The sequence below is a fragment of the Talpa europaea genome (genome assembly GCF_964194135.1).
Source record: "Talpa europaea genome assembly, chromosome: 15".
NCBI lineage: Eukaryota > Metazoa > Chordata > Mammalia > Eulipotyphla > Talpidae > Talpa > Talpa europaea.
Genome location: NC_140083.1, coordinates 82598101 through 82611972, shown reverse-complemented (window position 1 = coordinate 82611972; position 13872 = coordinate 82598101). Strand labels below are relative to the sequence as shown.

At 60.2% G+C, this 13872-nt stretch overlaps 1 protein-coding gene across 1 annotated transcript in view; it reads right to left on the bottom strand.

The window, feature by feature from the left end:
- The window catches only part of LRP1 (LDL receptor related protein 1), a gene marked incomplete at both ends in the record, with an annotated part of 71778 nt that extends 58541 nt beyond the window's left edge, over positions 1–13237 (bottom strand). Inside the window, 3 exons of the mRNA XM_084255676.1 lie at positions 2003–2140; positions 4202–4324; positions 13171–13237. Coding sequence (XP_084111802.1) covers positions 2003–2140; positions 4202–4324; positions 13171–13237 — 328 coding nt within the window. The remainder of the gene's footprint in view (positions 1–2002; positions 2141–4201; positions 4325–13170) is intronic.
- Positions 13238–13872: the final 635 nt, after the last annotated feature.

Sequence of the window (13872 nt, the reverse complement as noted above, 5' to 3'; positions counted from 1 at the left end):
CTGGGGTGGACAGGGCAGGGGGTCGGGAATCTTATCCCTCCATACATCTCCTGTCTGCACTGCTGAGGACACCATGTGGCTTCGGGCCTTGGGTGAAGGGTGGGCATGGAGAGTCTGGCCGGCAGGCGCCCGCTCTGGTCTGGAAGCACCTCTCCAACTCCATCCCTGCAGCCCTGGAGGCCTCAGGCCCAGGTGGAAAATGGGAGGAGAGCAAAACTGGCTCCCTGGGGACCCTTCTCTATCTTGCTCCTGCCACTGACCCACTTCCATGGGAGACAGAGGGAATGAGACCGGAGGGGAGAGGTGGGAGAGCGGCTGCCCCCCCAGACCAGCGACCCAATTAATGGCTTTGCGTGGGGCCAGGCGGCCTGGCCACAAAGACCCCTTTGTCCAGTTGCCTCGCACCCCTGCTCCCCCCGCGCCCCCCACCTAGGAGAGAGAGCTGCCCGAGACACTAAGACGTGGAGAGGCGTTAAGCCTGCCAGGAGGAAACAAGATGGGGGGGGGCAAGACCCCAGTTATTTCTTCTCCTCATACCTCTACCCAAGAGCCCAAATGTGCTCCTGCCTAGTCTTCTACCTGGGGGGGGGGGGGGGGGAGGCGGGGGGAGCGCAAGTGATACATTTTCTAGAAAAGAGTTTCTCTTCTGGATATTGGGTGGGAGAATGAGGATGCTCAACTCTAATATCAGAGAAGGAAACTCAAACGCTAGGTTTTCAATGTCCTTTGTTGTTTCTGAAATGGAAAATGCATTCACAAGGAAGCAGACTTGCACAGCCCCATCCCGTCCCTGGGACATGGCGTGTGCTGGAGTCAGCCCCCTCCACATCCTATCCCAGAATTCAGACGAAAACATGCAAACCCAACCAAAGGGAAGCATGAAAATCTTCCGCAAACTCCCTGCCCCACACTCCCTGCCCTCAGTGAACAGGATCCAGATGTGTCTCTTCCCACAGGCAGATGTTTTCTGACATGCACGCAGGCACAGGACACCCTCCCCGCCCCAGAGGACTGCCCTGCCCCAGGGGCCTGCTCAGGCCTCAAGGAGCCACCTCCTGCTCCAGGTGAGACCCTGACGACAGCAGAGGGGACAGTCCCCACTCCCTGGCCAGGAAGCTGCGGCTCTTCCTCCCTCCCCCCTTGGAAACCCTCCCCTAGTGCTCAGGCGTCATGCAGGTTCCCCCTGGTCTGCAGGGGCTTCCAGGGGAATAAAGACAGAGCTGGTGACCTGAGTCCTAGCGGGAGGAAGCCTGACTGAGCGCCCTAACAGCCTCTCCTCCGCCTGGATGACTTTCCCATTGAGCAGCTTCAGGGCGCCCAGGGGACCCCAGTCCCTGCTGAAGGCTTTGAAGGGCACTCGCACAGGAGGCAGGAAGACAACACTGAGACCCCAGGCCTCAGCACCAACCACTGTTCTTCTCCACTCACAGTCAGGTTTTGTGTAAGAAATTACACGAAGAAAGGTGGGGCTTCCCTGGTGGTGCAGAGGTTAAGTCTCAGTACTATCAAGCTATCGCCAGATACAGCAGCGTGAGTTCGATCCCCGGCCAGAGAGCTACCCACATGGCGTACCAGACCTCTCCTATTTCCCCACTGCTCCCCTCAGCAGTGGATTTCAGTCATTCTGCTTGTTCTGCTCCCTGCTCTGTCTCTGGTGAATCCTCCCAACCCCTGCACCTCTGGCCTGCACCCCAGTTCTTGCATGCATAAATAAATAAAACAAATCTTTAGGGGCTCACTAGTCACACACACAACTATGACTTGACCAAGCTCACACAGCCAGAGGGAAGGCCCCAATCAAGCTTACACTGAGCCCGGAAGGGCCATCTGACCAAGCTCCAAGTCTGGGGGACCCTCGGGGGGCTGTTTTCTGGTAGCAATTCTGTGCAGAGGAGTAGGACAAGGACTCATCCCCTCGCAGGGTTAAGGGCAGTCCCCGGCTGGCCCGCTGAGCACTCCCCACATCCTCCGGGTCAGGAGAGCACCAGGGAAGAGCCCTTACCTCGGCAGTGGGGCCCCTCGTCGGAACCATCCCTGCAGTCCTGGACGCCGTTGCAGAGGTGGGACATGTGGATACACAGCTCCGTGCCCAGACAATTGTGCTCGTTTGGCTGACATCTCTGGGCCTTACTCTGTGGGCCTGAGGGCAGATGGCAGGATTAGCACAACCAAGCTGGCCAGAGTGGCCAGGGGCTCACGGGCAGAAACAGAGGCTGGGGTTTCAGATCTCAGGGGGCCTCGGGGCTGGCTAGTCTTCCGCTTAGAGGTCTACACATGTGGGAGCAGCCAGGGAGAAGCGCAAACTGGACTTTCAGCACAGAGTCCACTCCCTCTACACCCCACCCGTCTGCACCCCAACGCTTCCACATACTATACTCGGGAGACAGGCTGAGGTTAGACGTGAAAGGTTTCCTTCCCACAGCTGCCCAGGTCGCGGAGCCTGGGGCTGAGAGCTGGACGGAGCCCCCAGAACTGCGCCGTCCATGTGGGCGCCAGGCCTATGAGGCTACAGAGCGCTGAGAACGTGGACAGCTCACACTGTCAGTGCGGGACACACACTGGCTTTTGCACGCTTAATAAGACATGCAAAAAAGATGTAAATGATGTCATTAACAATTTTCTCTGAATCTGAAGCCAAGAAGACATTTTGAACACATTGGGTAAAATAAAATTAAAATTAATTTTACCTTTTTTTAAATGTGGTTGCTAACAAATTTTGACACTGCTTCTGTGGCTTGCGTTAAACTTCTACTGGACAGCACTAGTCTAGACCCCCCACGCCCTGCCGCCTGCCTGATGGAAGGATTTGGTGAGGGTCAGAGGTGGTGGCCCACTGGTGATGTCTCTGGTTCTTTCTGGTGCCCAAGAAGATGGCCGGGGAGAGAGCTCTTCGGGGATCCTAGGGAGGGCAGGGCTGGGGGGCGGCTGAGCCTCTGAGCTGGGGGACGGGCCACTTCCGAGTCCGGCCAGGGCGTGGGAGTGTCTGGTGTGAGGCCTCTCCCCCTGTGTCTCTGGGCAGCATCCCCACGCGCAGGTGACCGGGGCAAAGGGTGTGGAGTAGTGTGGGGGAGGGTCTGTCAGTGTGTCTTTGCTTGCTGGTGCTCTGGCCGGGGCATGTGTGAATTTGGGGCTGTGTGTGACTGTCTGGGGGGCACCTGCCAGAGTGCAGGCAGCGTTTCTGGGTCTGGGAGCGTGCGGGGTGGGGACGGTGTGGGGTGTGTGTTGTACCAAATGAAAGGAGGCATGGGCAGAGCGCCAGGCCAGCGCCGCACAGACTGAACGGCAAGGCCAGGGTCAGAAGCGCAGAGGTAAAGGTGACATCAGGAAGAAGACGGCCAGGCTGAGCCCTCCCACCACAGACGCACTTGCAGAGCAGCCTGGCCCCTGCCCTCCAGGGCAGGGTGTGGGGGTGAGAAAGAACGTGTGGCTCCTTTTCCGGCCCTAAAATTACCCCTGATAATTATGGATGGGGGTGTAGGGAGAAGACGGAGGACAGGCTGGAGCAGGGCAAACCCAGAACAGCGACAGGCCTAGGAACGCAGAGTCTCCGAGACCCTGGGTCGAGCAGTCCGGCCCGGGCAAGGCTGAGGTGGAGACTCCAGGGCTCTGCCACGACTCTGGGGTCCACCAGTCAGTCCTCCATCCCCCACTGGCAGGGTAAAGGCTGTGCGGGGACCTTTCTCCCAGTTTAAACAGCTGCCTCTGATTACACCACGTACTGGGGGCAGGGGAAGGCGGGGGTGGTGGGAAAGGCACAGGGGTGGGGCCTCTGTACAGAGGCTGAGCAAGACCTGGTGGCCTTTGGTCTGGGAATCTGGGAATAAGCAGGGGACCTGGCAAGATGTGAGGGTACCTGTCAAGGGTCAGGAGAGTCGGGGGGGAGAGAAGAGGGACTAGCCAAAAGAAAGGGGGCCGAGTAGCTCCTTCCAACAAAGCTGTCAGTCCAGAAAACAGTCTCTGGCAGGCTTGGGGGTGCAGCAGCCAGGGGAACAATTCAATGTGCCATTTCCGAGCACGACAGACACCATGCTGGCCCTTTGAAGGGGGCGGGGAGGACAGTTTTAGCTGTGTCACGGACAAACAATCACAGAGCAAGGTCCACCCCAGGGAGAAATCAGCTGTCCGCATCCCAAACTGCCCTGAGGCCAAAGGAAAAGGAGTAAGTTAGGGGCTGGGGGCAGGGTCCCGAGAAGGTACTTACAGATCTCAGGTGCCTCGTCAGACCCATCAGGGCAGTCCCTCTCGCCGTCACACCGCCAGCCTTTGGAGATGCAGGTGATCTGGTCTCTGCAGGCAAACTGTTTGGGGCTGCATGTCTTAGGGGCTAAGGAAAGAAAAGGGAGGTAGAGAGAAGGATGGAGGTGAACTCCCTGGTCCCAAATGCCCCGAGGGCCCTTCCTCCTTCCCCAGCGCCATCCTCCATCTGGCCCAGACTCTGAGCCGCAGTCTGTGTGCCCGGGGAAGCAGGTAGCTGTGGGTTACTCTTGGTTACAATGTCCCCGTGGGGAGTGGGGGTATCTAGGGAGCACCCCTTCTTGCCCCCCACCTAGCTCCCCAGGCTGCCTGTCTAGTGTGTCCCTCCCCAGTCTTCGGTCAACCCCCCCTCCACTGGACTCGGTTGCTCTGATCAGACCCAGCACCCCAGCCCGTTTTGCTGCCTGAGAGTGACAGCGAGGGATGGGGCATCCTGGCCTCCGACAGATTCTCCGCACCGCAGTTCATGGAATATAGCCGCGGATTTGTTCGACATCGTTTCATTAAATGCCATTTCATTATGATGGCGGGGGGTGGAGGGATACTCCCAGGGCCTCCCTGGTGGCGCAGGGGTTAAAAGCAGCGCTATCAAGCTCCTGCCAGCCTTTGCAGCATGAGTTTGATCCTGGCCTGGCCAAGGAGCTACCCACATGGCGCAGCAGACCTCTCCTGTCTCCCCGCTGCTCCCCTCAGCAGCGTATTTCAGTGGATCTGCCTGTTCTGCTCCCCACTCTGTCTCTGGTGAGTCCTCTCACCCCCTCTCAGGCCTCTGGCCTGCACCCCAGCTCTTGTGTGCATAAATAAATAAACCTTTAAAAAAAACAAAACTCCCAGCCAATATTAAACAAAATGATGCTATTCAAGGACTTCATTTCATTGTGTCACTTTAAAGCTGCCGTTTCCAGGAACCTACTGGCGATGTTAAGTGAGAACTTACTGTATCTTCCTCTACTTTTTATTAGAAGCTCAGTTGTGTCTTATCTAATGTCTCTGCTCCTCCACCCTCTGGGACACACTCAGTCCCTGGAACCCATCACCCCACCTACCCCCAACTCCCAACAACCAGGCCCCCAGAAGATGGTATCTGCGGAAATACAGAAGGCAGAGCTGGGCAGGGCAGGGCAAAGGGCCACATCTCTGCCCTCTCTCCCTAAAGTCAGTCTCAGAGAGGACTTTGAGCTGAGAAGCACCTCAGAGTTGGGGAGCTGAGGCCAGGGGGTGGTGACCCAGGAAGGTGCTGTATCTAGGACATAGTGTCTTCTCTGTCACCCCCATCTCACCCCCATCTCACCCCCAGCAGCCTCCTGATTACCAATATTGGTAACACTGACTCTTCCTGCAGGCTCGGCGTGTGGCAGCTCAGGGGCAAACCAGTTCTACACACGGGTCGTCTTAGTCCACCCTCTCTATAGCCTGACGAGGTGGGGAGGCTGGCAGCACCATTTCACAGAGGAGGGGAGCACCCTCAGAGGGGGGCAAGGCACACAGCAAGCAGGTGACAAACCAGGTCGCTCAAACCAGTCTCCTGACTCACGTTTTAGCGGGCAGCCCACGCCAGCGCCCCCATTCCCACCCGGACACGCTCAGGGGCTGCCCCTCCCAGCCCCATCACCAAGTGCCCCAAGGGAAGAGAAGTCCCCACTCTCCTGTGCCCCCACTGGGGCAGGTTCCCAGCCTCCCGCTGCCTTTTGCTCGGCCTGTGTCAGTTGCATTTTGATTCAGCTGGCATGCACTGCGCCAGGCACCGCACTAGGCACTGGGGTGCCAAGGAGGGCCAGATGCCCCCCCAGGAGCCACGGTCCCCTGGGAAGACAGCTGCACACAGCTGATTGGAATCAGGGCAGTTGAGAGCTCCAGGTTGGGTCAGAGTCGGAGTAAAGTATGTCAGGTCTCTGAGCAGGGAGGGAGCATCTGAGGGGCCACGCAAGATGTCCACCCCCCCCAACCCCCATCTTTGGCAGAAGGGACTGCACCCAGGCCCCAGGCCAGAATGAGAGTCGAGTTCAGGAAACACATTAAGGATGGCTCAGCCAGCCCCCCACCCCCAGCCCCCTTCCCCTGCCCCCCACCCAGAGCAGGGAATAAAGGCCCCTTGAGGAGGTGGATAATGCTGAGTTCACTGCCCCACTGGGCCAGCTGTGAGGTCTTCCCGGGGAACAGCCCGCCAGCCTAGTTAGCATGCTGGGGGATCGTCCTCTTCCCCTGGCCAGCCCAGACTGGCTGGGGGGGCGGGTTTGAGGGGGCTGGAATGGGACTAGGAGGCAGATGGGCAGTTTGGAGCCTAGAAACAGCCCCCATGCCACCCCCGGGGCCCCCACCTGGACTTAGTGCGCGCCCCCACGCCTCCTCAGGACAGAACTCACAGTCTGGGCCTGAGGTCACTGGTTGGTCACTCCCCCCCCACCGGCCCCGCCACTCTGAGTCCCAGCCACGCTCCCCCCTCCTTTGGCCCCCACTTTGTCCCCCCCTGCTGTCCCCCACCCCCATTTTTGGCCTGAACTCGACAGAGGAAACAGCAGCTGGCAAACTCCGAAAGCTGGAATGAGAGAGATTCACAAACCAGATGTGTTCTCGCAGAGGGGTGGGGGATGGGAGAGTGAAGCCAAGAAGAACACCCGCCCCTGCCCCCCCCCCCAGCAGCATCTCCTCAGGTCTGGGAGCAGAGGACCTGGGGGGCCGGGGCACACCTCCCACGAGCCAGGTCCATGGATCTCGGCAAGAAATGTGAAAGAACTTTGCTCCTGTCAGGGATGGTGGAGAAAGCCCCAGGAAACTCGACTTTGAAGGCTGAAGCCTGTCTTTGATTTCCTTCAGGGAGAGGAAAGAAACAACCTACTTTGGGGCCGTCTACACAGCCTACACGCCGCCGCACTCTGAAGTTGGACTGCAGTGGGGGTGGGGTAGGAAACTTGTAATCTGCTTAGAGCCAGCAGCCAGCGCACTCCCTCACGGGGTGCCAGCACCCAGAGGCCAACCCTGGTGGCCGGCAGCTTAGGTGAGGGGACGACGCAGCCCGAGGCGCGGGAGCCGCTGCCGGCCTCCCCTGCGTCCGGCTCCTCCTGAAAACTGGAGCTTCCCAATGACGCGAGTTTCCGCTTTTCCACACGGTCACACGTGCCAGTCGCCGCACTGAAATGCTCACACGCCTGGACTCGCCTAGATCCTCGCCACCCTTACGGTGGGCTCCACCGGTGTCCCCAGCACACGGAGGAGGACCCCGAGGCTCAGGGATTAGGATCCGTGAGGTGGTGTCCTCACTGGTCATGGCGACGGAGCTCATGAAGGATAATGGCCGGGGAAACGTCTGGTCCTCCGGCACCGAGGGAGGGGAAGGGGACAGTACGGGTAGCGGTGGCCTTCAGCTCCTCAGAGAGGAGGGGAGGACATGGCGGAGAGGGAGGGGGACGAGAACAGGACAGACGAGGGAGGAGGGAGAAGGAGAGCACCGGAGAGGGAGGAGGGAGAGGTTGCGGAGAGAACGCCAGGACACAGGGGCCGTCTGTTCTCAGCTTTGCCTGGAGATGAATGTGACCGCCATGCTAACTCTGGCCAACACCCCTGCCCTCCCCCCACCCCCGCCCCAACCCAGGCACCCGGCCCAGCCGTGGCCCCCAGAGCCACCAAGCTGGAGCCAGGACAGGAGGTGTAGTCTTGGGTGTGTGTCCAGACACAACACGAACCCCAGTCCTGCTCCCCACAGCCCTGCTGGAGCCTTGGCTGTCACCCTGGGTCCCATCTGGGCCCTTGGGGGTAGAGTAGGGAAGGGGGCTGAGAGAGCCAAGCCGGACAGGAAAGGGCGACGGCGGAGTACAGGCGCCGAGCAGAGGAGGGTCCCTCTGCTGATCCGCTCAGGGGCAGTGATGGGGAGGAACAAAGGTGAGACCTCAGTGGTGCTTGTCAAAGACCAAGAAAGTCGAGGCAAGAAAGCCATGAAAGAGACCCTTGAGGCCCTTCACAAGAGTGGACACAGCAGAGAGAGAGAGAGAGGCCGTGCGCGCGCGCGCGCGTGTGTGTGTGTGTGTGTGTGTGTGTGTGTGGCGGGGGTGGGGGTGGGGGTGGGGGCTTCCAAAGGGAACCATAGGCTATATCTAAGGGAACAGAAGAGCCAGGGGGTGGCCGGGGGGGGGGGGGGGTGCAGAATCTGCAGGAATCTGAACTTTAAAACACATGGGGGTGGGGTAGCAGGGGCCTCCCAGACCCAAACCGAGAGCTTTTCACTGAATTTTATGTATTTTGGGTGTTACCGGGTGACTCCTTCCCGCAGCTCAGCGAGGCTCAGACACATTTTTGTCATTCCTGAGTCTGGGCCTCTGCTTTGCGGCCTGGACAGAAGGACAGACGGGATGGCTTGGACTGCTGGGGGTGGGGAAGGGTCTCCCCCTCCATCCTGAGTCAATATTGACTCAGCAGGACATCAGCCTGACCGGGGACCTCCCCACCCTCTTCTCCTTTCCTCACAAATAAAATTCAGACCCCCCTGAATGCCTCTGGAGAGCGTCCTATTTCTCACGGGCCGGCTAAGCCCTTCCCAGCGTGCCCCTGCCCCAACACGCACACGCGCACACCCCGCTACCTCGGGAGAGGGAACAGCTCTGTGCACAGGCCCTGCCCCACGCCTCTCCCTTCTCAGACCACAGGTCCTGCGGAGGTCCTGCCAGGGCTCCCTCCTTGCCTCCGAACTATCTCCTTTCCCCTCTTGCTCAGCCCACAAAGGGTATCAAGTTTCCCTCTTCAGAAACTTTCTCTCCAAATTCATTCCCAAAATCAGTGGAGGGGGAAGAGAGAGGAACTTGGAGGAAAGCGGAAGGGAAGCGTGCCCCGCCTAGCCAGGCCTTCCGAATCTGGTCTGGAAGGGGGGAATAACCTTAAAATGGCGAGGCCTGGGCAGGGAGCCTGTGGGGGAGCTTAGGAGAGACCTGTGCGCTCAGGTGGGCTTCAGGACACCTCGAGGCTGCACGGAGGTGGGTGGAGACAGGCAGAGGCAAAGCAAGGGACAGAGACTGAGGGTCCAGCCAGAGAGCGCCACGGAGGATGGGCAGTAAGAGCAGGACAGACACAAGTTCTGAGCGCCGAGGTAACACACACTAATGACAGACAGACAGACAGGCAGGCAGGCAAAATAGACAGGAAGGAGTCTCGGCCCAGGAGCTGCCAAGATAATGACACAGTTGACTTGGGCTGAACCTGGAGAATAACAACCCCCCTGAGACTCAGAGCAGGGTGGAGGCAGCACATATCCTGACTTGGGGAGACAGCGTCCCTGCCCTGGCAGTGTCTGGCCAAAGAGACCCAGAATAGGGGTCCCTTTGACCCCTCAGAGAGACCCACAGAACTGGGAGGGTGGGAGGAAGGAAGATCGGGGCGCCTCAACTGGAGAAGCCAAGACTCAGAGAGTCTCATCTCTCCTGGGGAAGCCGAGGGGAGAAAGGCGGCCCCGCACCTCTTTTCCGAGAGGTTTCCCTGCGCCTGGGCAGCGGCACCGGAAGCACTCCAGAGTCAACTGCTTCCTTCTCCAAACAATGCAGGATCCTGCTTAGTGGGTTGAAATCTGGGACAAACAATGGGATGGAGCTGGTGAGGTTCCCCGAATGCTCACTTCTGACACCCGGTTCCATCAGGTCAGGGACCCTTGGGTGGTGCCAATTCAACTACACCCAGATTCCCCAAAGGTGATGGGCTGATGAGCTCCCCATGCAGAGCAAGAGGACTCGAAGGCTGCGGAGTCCACAGGCTGGGGCTGAGGCGTGGGGGGGGGGGGGACCCAGAGAAGAGACTATGGGGAGGGAAAGGAAATAAGACCTAGGCTTGGGGTTCTGACCTGCAAAGCCTGAGACTGCAGCAGAGGAATGAAAGTTGAACTTGAGTAAGGGAGGTTTTCCCAAAGGTAAGGAAGGAGTTTTGAAGAATTGAAGGGGTGGAGGCCTGGAGAGGAACTGGCTCTAGCCAGAACCCCAGCCAAGATCCTTGGGAGGACAATGATGGCGGACAGGGTGGGGGCAAGGAGAAAGGGCTGGAAGACCAGGAGCATTAAAATATCCATCCAGGGCCTCTCTGGTGGCACAAGGGGTTCAGCACCGCACTATGAAGCAATCCACAGCCTCTGCGGCATGAGTTCGATCCCCGGCCGGCCAGGGAGAAACCCACATGGCGCAGCAGACCTCTCCTGTCTCGCCCACTGCTCCCCTCAGCAGTGTACTTTGGTCAATCTGCCTGTTCTGTTCCCCACTCTGTCTCTGGCGAATCCTCTCACCCCACCCCCCGCATCTCTGGCCTGTACCCCAGCTCTTGTATGTGTAAATAAATAAAATCTTTTAAAAAAAAAATCCATCCAGTCCTAAATTGACTGTCCCATGCCTTTCTCCTTTAAAATACCAGGGTGAGGGGAGATGTGCAAGGGTCTGGGCCCAGTCAGGGGAGACGGAGTTTGGAGCCTTCTCCCAGGCAGCCAGGGGGCTAACGCCTCAGTCTCAGAGCCCACCGCAGCTGCCCCCTTGTCTGGTAACCAGTAAAACACGGGCTCAAGGTGCATGGCGCGCAGCGTGTGGAAAGGGAGGCAGCCAGACTCCCCACAACAAAATGTCCCCAATCTCAGCAGGGTCCTCAACAGCCCCTCTTCCCAGTTGCCACTCCACCTACCTCCCCCTGCTCCCCAATAACAAGCGCACTCAAATTTGTCTACTCGAAGGGGGTGACACTGCTCACCAAAGAGTGAGGACCTGGGGGTGACTCAAGCATGGAAGAGAAAGGCAGAGGTTGGACAGGATTGCTCCCCGGGGTGGGGGGTGGGGGGGAATGCCGGCAGGCCTGATAGCAGCAGGCGGGAAGGCTAAAGGTGAGGTAAATCAGGTAAGCTGGTGCCAGGAGGTCAGCTCCTCAGGGAAGCCAGGAGAAAGTTCTGTGTGTGGCATGCGTGCAAGGGTGGAGACCAGAAACTACCCTAGACTACCCTGAAGAGAGCTGGCCCAGCAGTTCTGCAAACCCCCCTTTCCTATCCTCTAGAATGGGGCGGAACCAAGGGTTCATATTCCCATCCCCAAAGAAGGAGAGTGTGTGTTTGGGGAGGGGTCCCTGGGACGCCTGGGGCTTTGATAGAGTTTGATAGGCCTGAGCTGCGGATACAGCTGTGGCCTGGTGGAAATGTCAAGAGAGGATGAGGAGACATCAAGGATGTGTCCAGTTTCCCTTTTCCACTCACCACCCAACAGCTTGGCATGGCAAATAAAGCTGCTCAGAGCCCATGGGGGAGACGCCCCCTGGGGCCATCCCTGACTGGGCTGGAGAGCTTTACTGCCCTCCACAGAGGCCTCCCTTGTTCTTCTGCCTGACTTCACCCTCCCTCACGGGGCTCCCGATGGGTCTCGATCTCTTAAAATGTGTTTCTATACTTCCCAGAAGCCGCTGCATGGAAGGCTCTCTGCCTCAGTTTCCCCTCCGGCCTGGGCGGACTGAGAACACGCATAGGGAGGGAGACACGAGCAGGGCTGGCTGTGAGCTGGTCTGGGGCACTGAGTCTCTTTACTCATTTTAGATAAGTGAGGTAGCGGGGCGGGGAGGGATCAGACAGTCCCCAAGATGCCATTTGAGGGCCACTGAACGACTTCACCTCCTAATGTCCCTCCCCCCACTGAAGCACAACGGGGTTGGGCAGAGGGAGAGATAATCCTGTTTCAGAGAAAAACTTTCCCAATCCCAACCTGGCAAAATTTAGCAGATGGGGGAGGGGTGCACGGTGGGGTTCGCCCAATCTTGCCACTGGATGAGAGGACTAGGATGACAGGAAGGGGTGAGCTCCCGCCCCTTCTCGGATCAGGGGCCGGGTCCAACCCCATGACCCCAGCCTAAAAAGCTTGGGCAAGACTTGAACCAATGACTCACAAGTAAGAGGAAAAATAGCTCACAGGAAGAAGGAAGAGGGGGCACCCCATTGCAAGAGACACCTCTCCAGCTCAAAGCCAACTGCAGGATACTCTGTGCTGAGCACGGGGGAGGAAGGGCACCCCAGGAATGAACACGCTGACCAAGGGAGCAGGGACCTGGGGATGAGGGCACAGCCATAACCCCCACCCGCCTCCAGCTCTCCTTCCCGCCCACACTGCGACCAGGCCACAAGTGGGGGGGGGGGGAGCAACACCCCATCCTGCAGCCTGGGCCTGGGCTCCAGGCCGTTCCTCAGGCCCCTTTCCAGCGATGACACCTGACGGTTTTCATCCCCAAGCTCCCAGGAATTAAGAAGGAAAAGTCAAAGTCACAGAGCATCGCCTGCCCCCCCCTGCTCCCCAACACAGCCCTATCCAGACTCCTGCCAGAGGCCCAGAGGGGGAAGCGCCCACTTCAGAACCCCGCGGGCAGCCCCGGGAGCCTGGACCCAGGCGCCAGGCCCAGCTCGGGCACAGATTCCACACCCAAGCAGGGGGCCCTCCCTGGGCCCTCCCTCTCCCCACCCACAGGCGCCGGGCCTGCCTGCCCTCTGCCCAGCGGGCACCCCGACCCGGCTGCTCCGTGGAGATTCAGAGGCCACTGCGAAGGGCCCCCCGCCCCCTAGAGCAGCCAAACACGGCGAGCCCGGATTCCTGCACAATTCAGCCGGGGGTGGGAGGCGGAGGAGCGGGAGGCAGAGGCCCTCCCCGGCGGGAGATGGGAAGACAAGGCCTCCGGAGCCCGGGATCGGGAAAAAGGGGAGCCCTCTTCTCTCTTCCCAGGCTTCTGGTCTTTGTTTGGGTTGGGGGGTCCCAGAAGCATCCTCTGCTCAGGGCCCCCCATCCTCCAAATCGGACCCCCATCCCCGCCCCCAGTCTGGCCGCTGCTGTGTCAGCTGGACCGGGATAACAAAAGGCGCCCCCTCCTTCCGTCCCGGCGCCCGGGCGGGGGCCGGGGCGCGGGGGGCCGGGGTCCCGGGGCCCGCGGAATCTCACTCACCGTCGATCGCCGCCGCGGCCAGCGCGGAGAGCAGGGGCAGCAGCAGCAGCGGCGGCGGGGTCGGCATGGTGCGGGCTGACGCGCGCCGGGGCCCCCTGCCCTCCGGCCCTGCCACTCTGGCCGTGCCCCCCAATCGGGGGGTCCCCCTTCTTCCCCCTCCCCCTCCTCTATTCTTATCCTGTCCTTCGGCAGAGCACACCGGGGGCGTCGGTAAGAAGAGGTAGGGTTCGGAGCCCCTCGGTGAGGGCCTGCTACTGGGGTGCGCCCCCTCCCCCCAAATCCAACCCCTTCACCCCCAGCTTTTCTCTCCTCTCCTCTCTCCCCCTCCCCGGGCGAAGCTCACAGCCCCATCTCCGAGCCGCCTCCGGCTGCAAAAATGCACAATTGGGAGGAGGCGGGGTGGGGGGTGGGGGGCGTGGACCCGGCGGGGAGCCTCGGAAGGGGCCTGATGGAGCCCCGGGGGCGCCCCTCGTTTCCGCCTCCTCAGTGCACGGGCCTGGAGCTCGCACCACTGTTCCCCGGACTGAGGTGCCGCGGGTGGGGGGGCCGGGGGAGAGGGAGGGGCGGGCGGAGGGAGGGCGAGAGGGGCGGGGAAAGGGGGGCGAGCTACGCGGCAGCCCCGGGAGTGCGCATGCGTCCACCTGGCGCGCTGCCCCGGGAGGGGGAGTCGGGGCGCGGGGCGCGGGGCGCGGGGCGCGGGGC